The sequence below is a fragment of the Passer montanus genome, unplaced genomic scaffold (assembly GCF_014805655.1).
Source record: "Passer montanus isolate IOZ18808 unplaced genomic scaffold, ASM1480565v1 scaffold32, whole genome shotgun sequence".
NCBI lineage: Eukaryota > Metazoa > Chordata > Aves > Passeriformes > Passeridae > Passer > Passer montanus.
In genome coordinates this window covers 8890329-8906949 of record NW_024367930.1, presented here as the reverse complement: position 1 = coordinate 8906949, position 16621 = coordinate 8890329, and the positions used below count along the sequence as shown (strand labels likewise).

Below are 16621 nucleotides of genomic sequence, written 5' to 3'. Positions count from 1 at the left end.
TAGGTTTTCAAAAGCACTGAAAAAGTGCTATGGGGGGTATGCTCTTGCCTATAATTACCTCAAAGGGTGATAAAATGTGGAGAGAAATGGACTCAAGACGCTTGAGCACAATTCCAAGAATTAGTTTCCTAGTTTAGTAGTTTTTAAATATTACATAGTCAATAAGGAACAGAAAGTAGTATTGCAGAGAATCATGTTTTCTAAAATGGTTGGTTTGAGTAATACCAATTAAGTCCACTTCTGAAATTGAAGTAGAAATTTTATGAACTATTATAAATAATTAAAGCTGCAAATGGTGTCAATAACCAGACCTTGTCCTAAGACTTGTCCAAATCTTAGCATGTGTTGTTCAAGTAAAACAGAACTACTGATCCAACCTCTAAATCAATTGTTTGAGTGATCGGTTTGCTATTATATAACTGGAAACATGCAAAGCATTTTGATTTCTCAAGAACTATGTTATGAGCAATTTGTTTAGCAAGAGAAGACCTGCAAAAAGCATATGCCATTATTATTACCCAGAATCCAATAAAAGATGGTTTTTCAAATTATTTCCGTATGTGTGTAGGAACTGCTTTGTACTGTAAAGTTATTTTAGATATCAGAATAATTTGTTTTATACTTTGAGTTCCTCACTGTTAAAATGTCCCCTTAGATTTACTATTACTCTGACTATTGTGTGATACATAGTAAAAAAAGCATAGCTTACAATAAAAGAAATTTAACAAGTACTTGAAATTCCAGATTGTATGCAAAATGTGCCAAATGAAGTAATGGTATTTGCAAGGATATTGTGTGAGAGCAGTAGCTGTGGGGAAAGTTCTATAAAACTGTTAAATATGCTTCCCTTCCCCCTGCTGTCTTAACCACTGTTAAAAAAAGATTGAGAAAATAATGCAATTTTGACTGGCTGACAAACATTCCAACAGAGAAATAAATATATTATAAAAATACATATATTGGAACTGCTTACCCATATTTTTCTTATTGTTTCTATTGGTGTGCAGATTCATGAATCACTTTTAACAAGGAAAGATTACTGAGAAAGGCTTTTTTATACTTAAGTATGTTTCGTGTTGAACAATCTTCTTGGGACTCAGGGGAACACTAACTGATGCAAAGGAAAACTATAATTTGTAATGCTGCTTTCTTAAACTAAAGCTTTTGTCTCTGAGATATTGTAGACTTCAAGGTTGTCATGACTATCAGAAAAGCTGGTTGAAATGAGTTCATTTTAAGGTGGAGTTTCTGAATGTGCATTCTGTAATGCTGACTCAGAAGCCAAGCATAATTTACATAGGTAAATCACCTCATTAATTTAAATAGATCTCATTTGCTATACAGATTAGCTGCAGATAACTGCCAGCTTAATTGTGTATAGGAATGGTTGTATTTACAAACCACTTTTGAATGTATTATACCTTAGTAGTATATCATCAAAGATTTATTGCTAACTTTTTAGCAGTATTTCTTTGTGCCCTTTTGATTTACATTCAGATTCCTCATGGATCTTTCCTTATTAGATTAACAGATGTATGCTTTTGGGAAAAAATTTAAGATTGTCCAAAGCTGTTGCTGCAATTCTAGAAATTGTCTTGTTTTCAGAAGTTATCTAGCTGTAGCAAAAGCTCCTGATGCTGTTTCTCTTTCTGTGCCCCCTCACTCCTTAAAAAAAAAAAGTCATTATTTGCTATAATTTGATAGCAAAGAGTGGGACAGTGCATTTGGTAGCATGCACTGCCTCAACAATGCCCCAGTTTTAAAAACTTTGCTGCACCCCTGACCAATATGGCAAAGCTGCTTGCAAACATTTGGCAGGTGTTGAAAAAATCCTGTACATTGGATGTTATTTGCATGCTTACTAAGATTGTGTTGTGGTGCAAGTATTCATAATAGTCTGTCTCCTAGCATTTCTCATATTAGAGAACTCAGGTTTGTGCCAATGTATTTGTTTCATGTGCCATCCAGAATTCTGTAAGCAAAGGTTTGTGTTGTACAAAGCTTTTTGGACATAAGAAAATTAGGATGGGCTGTTCTGCATGTAGTTAAAACAACAGACCCAATCCTAAGCAAAGAAACCAACAACAAATCAACAACAAATATTCAAGTAGAGAGAGAGAAACCAGGACTCATGCTTAGTTCCAGTTCCTGCTGATAGTTTACACTTTGTTAGAAAGTCCCTTTAGGATACAAGCCCCAAGCTCACTGGTTGCAAAAAGGTCATGACATTCACAGGATGGCTGCTAGCACAGGTACTGGATATGTAAGTTGAAAATTAGTAGTGAATCTTCCACTTGCTTTTCTTCAAGTATTTGTTGGATGAGTCTTGGCATCTCCAGCCTTATGATGCTCACAAAGACAGCTTCCTGTTACCTTTTGGTAGGGTGTGCTGAAAAAACTTTTTTGCATGTGGTAGATGGAAGCTTTTCTGTAGTAGTAAGCAGTAGTCCCCAAAAAAAGGAAAGACTGTTTCTGTTTAAGATGAGCTTATATGGTAGATAAGGGGTATGTTGTGTTTGAGCCCTTTTATGTATGTTCTGTTCCAGAAAGCAGTTCACATTTGCATGTTCCGGCCTCAGGAACTGCTAAGGGCTGACTGGAGGTACCTGTCGTCTAAAAAACCCTCACAAGAAGTTTCCATACATTCATAATTCAACAAAGAGATTGATTTCTTTCACTGAGTAAAAATTGCTTTCTGTAGAAAGAGAAAGCTTGAACTTACCTACAGCAATTACTTACTTGTATAGTGCCCAGTAGGGTCTTCATTCCTGTGTGCAGTTCTAACTGTACAGAGTTTAGATTATCTCAGTTACAATGTAGGTTTTCCAGATTGTTTGATTGCAGCTGTAGAACCACCACTGGGATTGTGGCCTTAGTGTGCTATAAAAAGACATTTTGAACAGCACAAGTGGGCCATCAGTGATCAAAATTAATCTGTGACATCTGTTGGCTTTTGTAATTATGATTACCATAGAAAATTTTGGATTGAGGTTTTCTATCTGTGTGTTCTGGAGCCATGCTACAAGACCATGTAGGAAACCAGAGAGAATTCTATTTCTTCTACATAGCTACCTGCCTTTTCGATGTACTAGAGGAAGCCTTTGAAAGATATCAGTATATGTAAGTTAAAAGAATTTTTGTTAATTCTGTATTAATTATATCTTGAATGCTTACATAAATTCAGTATTTTACAAGGGTTTAATTAGTGTCATAGTGAATTAGGCCTTCTTGTCCAAAGACTTTTTATATGTAAGAATTAGGTCTGATCTATCTTTGCTTTTTATGGCAATTATGTTTAATGCAAAGGCAGTATCTACTATAGGGTATTGTAAGGTTGAGTAAGAGCAAATTACTGGCATGAATGTGTAACGTCATGATTATGAAAGTGAATACAGGATTTTAGTGTAATTAAAATTAGGCATTTAAAAAAATAAAGTGAAAGTTTATGCTCCTAGCATTTGCTGTTAATTTCTATCCTAGTTCTTACTGTTCAGTTTTGCTTCTGTTAGGAGTAAGCTTCAAATTAAGCAAAATGCTGGCAGTAGTCCCTATTGTCTCATAGTTTGTTTAATACTTTCCTGGATATTGCATTTGCATTATACAGATCAGATAAGCAAAATCAGTGAGATTTTTGTAGAAGCAATGAGGTACTTTTCCCTTGAGAGAAAAGAGACTATAGCGTAGCTAATAAAACACTCACTTGTATTGATTCAGTGGAGTGTAAGGGGAATGCTCTGGATCTGTGTGGTTTCCTTTCAGATGGATACTGCAGGGAAGAGCCAGCCCAGGTTTGAAGCCAGCACAGTAGCTGCAATAGCAGCCAAAGAATTGGTTAGGGGAGCTATTAATACCATCAAAGCCCTAAAGCTGTCTTCTTTGTGAGCATCTTCCATCTGTTCATGATTTCTTCTAACCCCTCTTTTCCCTTCCCCTTCCCCTCCCCCAGATTCCTTTTTCTGCATAGTAATCTAAATATTACAACTTCAAAAGACTTAGATGAATAAAGAGGTTACAACTGTCCAGTGTATTCAGCTTGTTTGTTCTGATCCTTTCCATTACCTCTCCTGATTGTACAGATTCACAGATTCTGAGGTCACTTTAGTCATCTAAGACAAATCCATTCTTAAGTATGATTGCACTAAGTGGGAGTAATATTAATTAAGATGTCTTAATTAAGGAATAAATATTATTATTAATGTTATTGCTTCTGTGATTCTTCCCAATTTCTTAGTAAGCTTTATTTTTTTTGTGCAGAGACTTGAAGGGTGTTATAGTTACTCTGAGTGATGATGGGCATCTTCAGTGTTCATACCTTGGAACTGATCCTTCACTCTTCCAGGCTCCTAAGGTTGATTCTAGGGAAATAAACTATGAAGAAATGAATGCTGAAATGAAAGAGCTTCAGAAAATCATCAGGGAGGCCTCAAAAACACAAGGTATACTTCTTTCTTTTTCTATATTTTTACATACCTTTATCCACCTGACTTTCCTTTGAGCACTTTAAAATATTTTAGTTTCAGACTTTACCCATAGTCACATTTCTATAGAAAATTTAGCATTTAAGAAAAAAAAACCTAAATGGTAAAGCTCTTGGATAAAGGGTTTTTTCTTTGTATTTTCATAATGCTGTTGTAAGGTTAAAGTTATTTACATCAGGTTGCAGATAATTCTCATAGTGCAAGGGTTCAGAATAAAGACTGATGGTGCATGGACTACCCAAAGGCAAGAAAACTTGAAGAATTTCAAGAGTCTGATGTAGTTAGGTTTCATAGAGAATAAAAGTATTGCCAAATTCTGTTTATTAATACAAATTACTTTTAAAGTTATGAAATTAACAAAGAACGACTTTTTAAAAGCAGCTTTTCTGTTTGGCTATTCAAAAGCATATTTGTAGAACAGAATGGCATATCTAATGATGATAAATTCTGGAAATTTATATACATTGCTAATAACTTGCATTGATTTATTCAAGTAAGGGCACATAATTTCTACATAGATGCCTCAAAGTTTATGTCTTCATAACTTCATGTGTTTTTAAACAGCCTGGTTTGTGCAGGGAATTGGAAGCATGTGATTTTACAGGAAGCTATGGATAAATCTTCAACAAATAGAAAGAACAAATTAAATTTTTTTTCCTTCATGATAGATAACATGTTCTTAAAATGCATTAAAGAAATAGTCACCTTTTTTCTAGGTAAAAAAAAAAGAAAAACCTCACAGCTGAAATTCCTAGAAAATAACAATTATTTATTTGCAGGTATGAGTTTGATTCTGCAACAAAAATATTTATTTGTTTTGTAATTACATGTAACTTCAGCCATTATCATGGTAGACTTATGTCAAGATATTAATTTTCTGAATCCAGAAATGTGTTATTTAAGCATACAGATGTGGATAAATTCCACTGATTTTTACCACAGTCCATCCTTCTGGGTATTTGACAATTTTGTCTGTCTGTTATAACCAAAGGAAACCAAAGGAAAGAAAAGCATGGCAGAAAGGACAAATCAACAAATTTGAAGTGAATCAACATCAGCTTGTTAGTTTCAACATGTCTGGAAACTCGAAGGAGAGAGAAAGGAACTGTAGCCATTCTTTTAAATTTTGTAATAACTGTCATGAATGATAAATTTGTTATGAATATTTTTAATTTTTTTCACCATTCCTTTTTTCTTTATTTCTTCCTTAATTTGTCTAATCTAATCTAAGGTGGTGTTTTCGGATGAGTTTTTATGGATGGTCTTTTTGTTGTGGAGAGATGTCCTAATGATGTTGTGTTTGACTTCCTTTAACTGAGTGTAAAACTTGTACGAGAATATTTTTATACAACAAAACATTTTACTTGTGAAGAATACCTGTCAATTTTGGATGTTTTGGCTTTGTTTTATTTTGGCTTTTTTTTTCTTAAAACTTTAGTGTGAGCCTTGGTTACTGTTAAGTTACTCCTAAGCACAATCTTTAAAATGACCTGTTGACTTTCTTTTCTTTTGAATTCATGCTTGTGCACTCAGAGCTTGTGTTGTTTTGAAAATATCTCCCCTTATAAGGAAATAATTTTTCTTTGTTTCATTTTGACTTTCAAATGTGGAAGGTATTTAGAATTAGGTCATCATATTAAAAAAACCTTAGGGTAGTTATTTCCATAAATGTCTTGTATTTCTGTTCAGTGCTGACCATTAAACTGTTGAAGTTAAGCTGTTTTATACATTTTGAAGAATAAGGATTTACCATATAAACTGATGAAATATTTTAAAATCTTAACCATTATACTAACTTAAATCTAATGTTACTTGCATCAGTCTGGATGACATAAGTGATTAAATGTGTTTTGGCTCATTTTAATAGTAACAAAAAGCTGATACTTATATGTAAACTTTCATTGTAATCTGTTATACTTCTAATAGAAAAATGACTGTATGACAGAGGTTTCAACATCATTAGCTTGAAGAAGCAACCAGAAGAGAAATGGTTAAGAAGGAATAGAAAAAGAATGGACCGTGCTGAGCTATGTGTAATTGGCAGGACCAGTTCTTTGCAATTGCAGCAATATGAAACAGGGCCTAAACTTCTTTTCTAGGTGGTATTAGAGAAGTGTGTTTAGGTTTTGCTTTTCTCTCTTGTAGTTAAAGGAGGTATTTCTCTCTGAGCACAAGAAAATGAATACTTATTTTCTGTCTTCATCAAAATCTTTTCCCTTGGCCCTCTTGTTAGAAAGAGATAATGTGCTCTCTACTAATTCTAGGTCATTTTCAGGAGTCTGTGTGTATTAAAATTCTTGCAGCTTTCTGAATGTGCTCATGCTGTCAGTTATTCAATTAATATGTTAATTGCCCCTTTACATCAACTCTTTCCTCATTACTTTAGGAACTATATATTCCCTGTTCAGATTTTTCATTTTCCAATACATTTAGTAAGTTAAAAAATAGAAATGATTTTCAGAAAAAATGCAAATACCCTAGAGCTGTACTTCTGGACTCTCAAGAGGTTATGTAATTCCTCAAGGTTTTTAAGGCTTTAATTTGTATAATTTTTTTTTCTTTTTTAATGCGTGAATTGGCATAAGGTTTTCTATTATGGATTTCAGTGAGTTTGTAGCATTCCTTTGCCTTGTATGTTGATAGTCCTAGAAATCATCTGATGTCTTATTTTAATCAAGCCACATGTAATGGTCTATACATAAAACTGGGATGTACCTCCTAAAGCAGAGGAATTTGCTGAAGATTAGAGTGTTAGACACAGAATCTTTCTTTGTTTAACATATTTGCTGTCAAATTATTTAAATGAAAGTGCCATGAGATGTGTGGTGTTGTTTTGGAGGTAGTTATTCATCATGTATTGGCATATGCATGTGAAGACAAAAGTTTAAGAGTACCTTACAGTCTCTGAAGATCATGGATATTAGGTGTAAAATCTTGTTATAGAATGCATCTAAATCCTTTTTCCATACAGAAATTAGAAAGCCAGAATGAGATACAGATTTAGCTTGTCTGTAGAAATCTAATGAAATTATGAAGCTTTTTTGGAAGTTCCCAAAATCATACAAGTTGCTATTTTTTGATTTACACTAGTAGGTGTAGAGATCTAACTTTGAGACTTGATGCTGTTGAAATAGTATTGTTTTTAGGAATGTAGCTGAATATTTCTTAAAGGAGTACTGATTTGCTTTTACTTTTTTTTTTCTTTAAGATATTTTGCCTGAATCTGAAAAACAGAGAGATGTAACTGTCACAGCAGAAGTTTCACCTGATTTGGATGAAGAATCTGTACGTACCTGTATAAAAAGGAAATTACTCCAAAAAAACCCATTGATTTCAGATGAGTAAATAATGACTGATCATGCATAGTGATTACTATTTACATTTGTGTGACTGAGCTTCATGTCCCACAGTTTTCCATCAATTAGCATCCACTTTTATTAAAGGTTTAACTAGAATTATTAAAATTATTTCTTTATATTTGTCTGGGGACCTTTAGATTCTTGGCTGGACAATCATAAGTGAACAAGTACTTAGGGTCTGAAATAACTTTGTAGTGGTGAGCAGTGGTAAATGTTGGGGGAACCAAAGTGTGACCCTTGGATCTTTCAAACACAGACTACTCAAACCACTCAAGCTGCATTGTAAGAAATAATCTTTCTCCAACAAGCTGTCATTCAATATTCTTTGTTGTTGAGGCCTAATTAGTTTATTCATGTTGTATACATATGTAGTTTACAAAAGTTAGTCAAAGTGGGAATTGGGAGAGCTTGTACATAATGTATTTGTGCATACAACATACTTGTTGCACTATAACATCTTTAATTATCCATTTCTGGCCACTAGTTTTTGCAAAACTGATTTTCCACAGCTACTTACTGTTTAAAAAATACATAAGGATATTATTCTTTGATAAATGGACCTCTTTATAATATGTGCTAGTGTCCTAGCACTGTCTGTGGAAAAAAGTGTGACAAGGTCTTGGCTAGCTGCAATAATCTGCTCACAACCCTTGGAATTGTTAGGTGCACAGAGTGCTCTAATGCTGCTGTGCTCATTTGCTCAACCTTGCAGATGCAACTGGCCTGTTTCATATGTGAGTAAGTTAGTCTATCAATCAAACCACAGCCTTGAATCTTTATCTGCCCATATATCTTAGTTTCCTGTGTGGTCGACTTTTCTGTGGGTTCTTTCAGTAGCTACCTAGGAAGGAAAAATCTGATAAGATACTTTGTGGGGAAGGATCAATAAGCAAGTGTAGGAACAATTTTAGGGCTTCTGCAGTTACCTTGGGAGCTACAGGATTTCCGATGCTACTTCTGCACTTGTGAAAAGATTGAAATTGCAATGTGTGTGATAAAAGCAAAGAGGATATAGAGTATTAAAATTGTGTAGATAAGCAAAGTGGAGGGCCATTCTGTTATTTAATACCATCTCCTGTGTGTGGCCTCTGATCCAGGAAATCCAGGTAATTTCTGAAAGCTGAATATGATAAAGTTCCATATCGTTATACCCCTGCTATTGTTTCAGAATCAACCACTGGTCACCAGAGAGTGTGACAAGCCTGCATGAAAGTATCTGTCTTTTTTAGCTGAGAAAGGTGCACAATGTGTCAATGAAAGTCCTATTTCTGGAACCCAGAGAGCCTATCAGCTTCCTGACTTGTTATGAAGTTTGCAGAAGTGGCCCTTATACTGTTTTTAATTTATTGTTTTATAACAAGAAGGTATAAGTTCAAATCAGTAATTTGGTATTATAACAGGACTGAAAGAAGTGTTTCTTTATAATAGTTTAAATGGGAACATTTTATTTAATTGTAGTGTCTGACCTGTTTCAAAATAAAATATAAACATAAAATTAAAATAGACCACAAGGTCAAGATTAATTTTGAAGTAGATGGAATTGTCTATTGAGATAGAAATTAACAGGAGAATTGAAGTGCCTGCTGGAATTTTCTTTTGAAGTTTCAGGTATATTTCTGATTATAAAATAGTGTGTGGTGATTTTATAGTAGATGCTATGTTGTGTATATAATATATTGGCAGATTGGATGTCACCTTTTCCTACTAAATAGTAGAAGGTATTTTCAGAATTTGAATAAATATACAGTGAAAAGTAGTGTGCCAATCAAAACAACTTCCAATATTCATATATACATCAGAGTGTATTAGTTTCTTATATATACTACATTCATGACCTTTTGCTGTCCTTTTTGCAGGGTATTTCAAACAGAGACTTCACATTTTCAGAAGGAACTCAGAAATGTGTTTTGTGTATTTTAATCTGTCATAGGAACGATAAGTCCTTTAATGTTAATTCTGTGTTTACCAAGTTGATGGTAGGAAAGTAATATTGCTTTTATTGTGTTTTCTTATTCATGTGGAACATTGAATTTCATCTGTTTTCATCTTTTTCTTCACAGCAAGCCATTGACAGTGAGGTAAAAGCAGGGGTAGTGCCATCAGTCACAGTAAAGGTACTGTGCCTAACTCAAACAGTAGCATTTGAAAACGGTGGTAAATCATAACAAACCTGGTACTTTCTGTGTATTTCACTTAGAACATGAAAATGAGTGAAGTTTGAAATACAATACGTAGTTATTTTTTTTTTCTCCTTAGTATGACACAGTGTCATTCTAGCAAGCCTTCTCCTACAGTCAGAAAGGGATTACAGTTTTAATTTTGATAGGCTTATCAGTAAACCATCACAGAAACATTATGTGGATAGAATGCAGTAGTTTTGGAAGTCATGAGGCTATTTTTTCCAATGACAATAAATGTTTGGTTACTCAAATGGGACGTTTATAATCTTTAGCTGCTTTTTTGGTTGTCAATAAACAAAAATAGACTTTCTTTTGTAAAAAGACTTTGATAACTTCAGCAACTAAAAAATGTAGGAAAATATAATTTGAAAATTTCAGTTCTTCATGGGAGCTGGTGCCTGTAACTGATTATAAAGAAAGTGTGTTTATGTGTGCACATGTATGTGCGTGCAAGTGTAGTTTTTCCTCAGTACTGCCTAAAAAGGATCATGATTTTTATTTTTGACTTTAGGATGATCTTGTAATGATATTAATGGATTTTAATTTCTGAGGACCTTGCAAGTTCTCTTTCTGTCTAGAGTGAAAAATTCAGAGGGTAACTTAACTGTTTGAACCAGATCCCCTCAGACTAGTGCGGTTTACTTGTTCTTGGTCCAACATATTTCTCTGCATTTTTCAGTGCTAAAAATGTTACAGGATAAAACCACTATTCTGATAAAGTCAGTGATAAGTCTGCTCAAAGAAGTTCAAATGAATTATGTATTTATATATTTCATAAGCTTTTTTAATGAGAAGACATACTTAATTCCCCATTCTCTTTTCTTGTTTATGTATCTTGTACCTTTTAGTGAAACAATAATAGTAAATGTAGGCGTTACCATGAATTCAATTTTTTTTAGAAGCTTTTTTCTGCAATAACTGGTGTATTGTTAAACCTAAATCAATGTTGATGTTAATTAAGTTAGAGTTGTCAAAGTAGTTTCTTAACCCTTGAGTAATTTTATAAGTAATTATATTCTAAACTGATTTAACCTGGCTGTACTGAGCTCCTTGGTAGACCAGCAATGCAAAATAGGTAATATTAGAAATATGGTCTCTATCTATGCAGACCACACGCAGAGCTCAGTCACCACTATACTTTCATTTTAGATATGAGTTAGGGACACTGTTTTGATATCCAAAGGTTTTGCAGTGGAATAGCTGGGCACAATAGAAGCAAGGGCCACTCTATATTTAGCTGAGCTTTCATGATCTGGAGTTGTTGTGCTGAGTATCCTATATATATCGATTTTCTAATTTTGCTTGAGGTAAAAAAAACCCAAATAAAAGTTGAAGTTATTCAGAAGACTATGCATTACTGTTTGCAGTTAAAGGAAGTAATTTCTTTGGTTATCTTTGATTTTATTCTTCTTGTTTTTTTTCACTATAATCACCTAACATATGTGAAGTTTTATATTTGTTTGCATTAGAAGGAATGCTCTTGATGCTTGCAGGGTATTAAGCTCTCAAATAATACTTTCACTTTAGTTTGTGTTGGTTTAAAATTACAAAGAACGTGAGAAATCCCCTTAGGTTTTTGTAATCTTGAATGTTACTGTGTATCATTATTAGCTGTGAGTGAATAAGAATTGTAAAATGAAAATACTTGTTTTGAAGTTGAAATTTTAAGTCCTTAAGTGTTGTTGCTGAATTGTTCTTTGCATGTTTTCATATCTTTCTGTTGGTTATGGATTTTTTTTCTGCTGTACAGATTAATTAGTTGCTACCTTTAAATACTTATGTATGTCCCTTGATCTAGATAACAATCCAGAGCAGAGTGACGGCACAGAAGCCAAGCCTGGCCGTGTGTGTGCAAGCTCCATTAGCGGTGACCTGTGACCAGTTTGTCTTCAATGATTTAGGTAAATGATGGCAGTACCATCAGCTGTTGTATTATTCTCTTACTTTTTCTGAGGTTTGAAAAGGTATAGCCCAGCCTCCAGTGAGTGCATTTTTGCAGATATATGGTGGTTAAAGCAATTACAATTTTGCCTTGCCTGCACTCCACAGCTTCTGAACGCTGCTTGGTGGAGGAAGATGAAGTGGGAAAGAGTGGAGCTGTTTCCTTGGTTGTGGTATGGTGTGTGACAGGTGAAGAGAGACAGGGTGGCAGTTTCATGATGGAGAGAAAAACCCCCCAGTTATTCTGTACTTCTGCTGGGTTGTTTTGTTTTGCTGACATTTCTGTCTATGTAGACATGCCAGTCTTGGTCTACAAACAGGGGCAGCAAGTTTGTCAACTGAGGGACAGTCTACCATCTGTTCCCAATGTAGCATCAGCAGTTTGGGGATCCTAGCTTTTTCCAGCTCTGTTGGTAAGTCTGCAGGTGGGATTGCCTTTAAGACTACATGGAGCTGAAGGTCAGACAAGTGTGCCTGCTGCTTCACTTGGAACTGCAGACCATTTCTGCTCTGAAATGGGAAGTAATAGTCCCTGTTGAAAGAGGGCTTTACTGACTGCTACTCTCGTTTGAAGGGGCAGTTCTTATATTTTCTTAACAAGTGATAGGAGCAAATGGCTTTGTAAAATACCATAATTACAGTGTAAATCTAATTTCTTTTTATATTTGCCATGTTCAGTGTGCTGAATTGTTTTATAGGTTATGCTTCAAGATACTTGGAGGCCCTAGTTTGCCTTTTACAAATTAAGGATTTTAAAAAAAGGCAGTACAGTGATTTATACAGTGATTTGATAAAGGTGAACTAATAGGGAAACAATTGTAATTTAGTAGAATAATTTTCAAAGTGCTAGAAAATATGCTGCTTTCATTTGAATGCTCCTATTATTTGATTTAATTTTGTGTCATTTTTAGAACCAGATTCATCTGAAACTGTGATCCTGTCTGTCTTTTTGAAGGAGAATTGTTCTCCACCAGAACTAGAAGGAACTTGTATGGTTTCATATAATATACCAACAGGTAAGCCACTGGAGAATTGAAAGTGATGTGCCTTTTTTTTTTTTGAGGCCTTTTCCCCTATGTATTTCTTATAAATGTTATTTTGAAATATACTAAAGGCAGTGAAATGATGTTTATCTAGTCATCAGTTTTAGTTAATATTTTATGTTGCATCAATTTGTGTAATTGGTCTTACAGAGGTAAAATCAGAAGCTTATGGCTTGGGAAACAGCTGTGCCAGCTTTCTCACCCTTGTCCTATCAATTTGTTTCTGTTCTGCTCCACCTCTTGGAGTGAGGAGTTGATTACATCTTTATGACTATTCACCCTTCTGGTCTGCCAAGAAATGTGCCAATAATGCTTCCCCCACAGAGAATGAGATCTGAATAAGCATTGCGAGTGATTATTCCTCACTTCCTTTTTAACAGATGAACATACTCATTCCAATGAGTGGAAGTAGAAGAAGTAGAAGCTAACTCATTATTTTATGATGCTACAGTGTCCTAGTGATAGAATACGTAAATTTATTCTGCTATCAATTACTGAAGATTTACTGGCTTTGTGTTCTACACACAGCCTTGTGAATGTGTCAGGCTACTGAGAACTTGTATTTAGGCAGGGCTTCCATGTTAAATGCTGCATAAACCAGTTTAAGTTGTCAGTTCTTCACTTCTTACTGCTTGGCTTTGCTCCTGCACCTCCTCCCCTGTTGTGGTCACACAGTCACCAGTTGTTTCTCAGCCAGATTTGCTGATTTGGTTCACTGTGCAAAGACAGAGCTGTGCCAGCACAAATGGAGTAGATGGGCATGAAAGAAGTGCATGTGTACTAAAAGCTTCTGTAGAGGGTAGTGGTCTTGAGTACCTTATCCTATATTGACACTTTTATGTAAATATTTTCTTTGTATCACTTCACACTTAAACATTGTGTTTACGATGGTAGTCTTGGCTGCGTGGTGACTGAAATGTTTATTTCTATAAAAATAATGAAATGGTGTTTGTAAAGAAAAGGAAGCCCTCCCTTTTAATTGGGAACCTGCATGAACAGCTTGTACAACTTCAGTCCCTCTGTTCTTTGATTCTGACTGCATATTCCTTGTGAGATGCTGTGCATTCCTAACTGTCCAAATTAGTGATGTGACCTTAGACAGGTTTTTGGAATGACTGAATAGGTAACACACTAGTGAGTGTCGTGGATCCTCTGATTTTGAAAGCTTGCTTTTTGTTTTGCTGGTCTTGTTTCTGTAATTTTGCTTCCTAAGACTGGAAAATAAATGTATTATTTCTTTCAGGTAATGCTAATAAAGCTTAAATTTGTATTTTAGATATTGAATTGGATTTTGCAACCCTTTTCATTAGGGAAGTAAGAAAATCTTGCATCTTGAATGTGTTTGATAGTTTATATTCTATTAAAAAAAGAACAAGCAGACATGACATCTAACAGAATTATAGAAACTGAAGAATAAATTTTAAAAACTTAACTTTGGTGGTTGAATTTTGAAGACTTCTAAATAAAGGCACATAACTAGGGTTAGGGCTAGGTTCTGCTAATTTTTTGATATTTATTTAAATTATTAATTTTAGATAATTCTGTGGAATTACATACAAATACTGGTGTTACTTGGCAGTCAAATCCTTAAGTGTAATACACTAGTAAACAAACGTTTAAGTGTTTTTGTGACTTTATTTTATCTGAGCAGAGACTGTTTCCTCTTTAGTTTTTTTAAGCTATCCATATTTGTGGCCAAATCACTCTTCAGTCTATCTCTGTGGGATTCAGACAGCTGAAGCTTGATGAGTCAGTCACTTGGATGGGGTTGCTCTATTGATGAATGTGATCTCATGTTTGGTTTTTGGCTAGTATTATGTCTTTATGTATTGTCTACTTAACAAATGTGGCTTAAGTTCTTAAACCCCTGTTATATTTCCTTTTTCTTTTTTAAAATTTGAGTAATATCTTATGTTTTTTTCCCCCTCTTTTCCTGTTGCTACTCATATGGCAGAGCTCAATCCTGAAGGTGAGTGAATGCAAAAAATGCAAAGTTTTATGAGTGGCAGCGTATGCTGAATTAAACAGATTTGAAAGGGAGCTGTTATTTTGCCTATTGTTTCTATAAGTTCTTACTATTTTTGGTTTGATGCTATGAAGCTGTGGATATAGAGAACAGAGGTCATAAGGACATTTCTTGGTGAAACATATTGCACTTTCTCATTTGTAACACGGGAATTTTGCATAAGTATTAAGTTCGTTGTAGATTGAGATTGGAAATTGGAAACAATTATACTTTCTTATATCTTTTTTTCCCCAGGTTTAGCAGCTAGGCAGCTAAATTGTATCTTTGGTGCAATTGAAACAGCAATTAAGCATTTATGCTGTTTGGACTGAGTAGCTCTGAGAATGATGTCACAACATGTCTTCATTCCAATTCCTATTGGAAACATTGTATTCAAGGCTGCAAGGCCACTTTTTGTCTGAGACTACCAGCAGTACAAAACTTAGCTGGGATTGTGGTAGATACAATTCTTGGAAAAGGTACAATTAAGAGACAAAAAAAGACTGGAAAATTAGCTTATGTATATGCAGACTAAAAAGAGAGAAGGATGGTTTTGCAGTGTAGTTCTAGATGTGTTGAAAATATACAGTGCTTCTGGAAGATACTTTATGTACTTTAAAAATAAATATATTAAATACACATTCTTTCATGTTTTGGGAAGGTAAAAAGTTGATTGTCGTAGATTTAGAGATCAACTGAAAGGGAGTTTCCAGTTTTGCAGTTTTTCTAAACAAATATGCGTATATTTGAGTTTTATTTTTCAATACTTACAGTCTTTCAAGCTTACTATGTGCAGTAAAAAGAAGCAAGAAGGTAACTGTTATGGTTCCCCTCCTTTTCTGGTTTCTGGATATTTTAATGGACCTTGAGGTGTTGAACAGGAAATAGATGCTTGAAATACCTCAATAAGATATTGCTCTTGACAAGAATAACTGTTACCCTGTGGCATGTTTCTGCTACACAAAGTAATTAAAAAAATTAATCATCAATAAACTATATAAAAACAAGTGTACATAGTTTGAAAGAATACTATTCTAAAAATGAAGATTGGATTTTTGTTTTAAGAAATATCAAAGCAAGATGAAACCCTTATCCCGAAGAGAATATTGTAGAGCATGCTAAACTTTGTAGAATTATCTGTGACAAAATCTTTTTTGGGTTACTATGGGGTACACTGCACTACCTAAAATCAGGGTCATCAATACCGGAGCAAATATTAATTCTCTGAATATTTAGCATCCTAAATTGGGACATCTGAGTTTTAATACTTTTTATCATGCACATTAATGTTATGTTTCAAATATAACTAAATTAATTAGTGAGGAATTTGGAAATGAAATAGTATCTACAGGGCATGTGTCTGTTTTATTACGTAAGTGCATAGTATGTCTTTAAATACTAGTACCTCATGAGATAACATTAAACATCATCTGTGTTTTCAGATTAGAGGAGAATCTGATTTTTTATTTCCCTTTTCTTCATTATAGTACTAAAATTGTGTATCATGCCAAGTATCACAACTCTAAATGAAGTGAGATGTGTTGCTAGACAGAACATCAATGTGTTGAGGAAACTGTGATTCCCACACGTAGCTACTACTTTGTTTCTTTACTGC

General features: G+C 34.2%; 1 protein-coding gene across 4 annotated transcripts in view; it reads left to right on the top strand.

Annotated features, from left to right (window-relative positions):
* The window catches only part of BBS9 (Bardet-Biedl syndrome 9), a 287548-nt gene that overhangs the window by 49143 nt on the left and 221784 nt on the right, over positions 1–16621 (top strand). For all 4 annotated transcript variants that reach the window (XM_039715217.1, XM_039715218.1, XM_039715219.1 and 1 more), the window contains exons 10-15: positions 4255–4436; positions 7687–7763; positions 9898–9951; positions 11816–11918; positions 12870–12974; positions 14956–14970. In XM_039715217.1, the coding sequence (XP_039571151.1) occupies positions 4255–4436; positions 7687–7763; positions 9898–9951; positions 11816–11918; positions 12870–12974; positions 14956–14970 (536 nt within the window). The remainder of the gene's footprint in view (positions 1–4254; positions 4437–7686; positions 7764–9897; positions 9952–11815; positions 11919–12869; positions 12975–14955; positions 14971–16621) is intronic.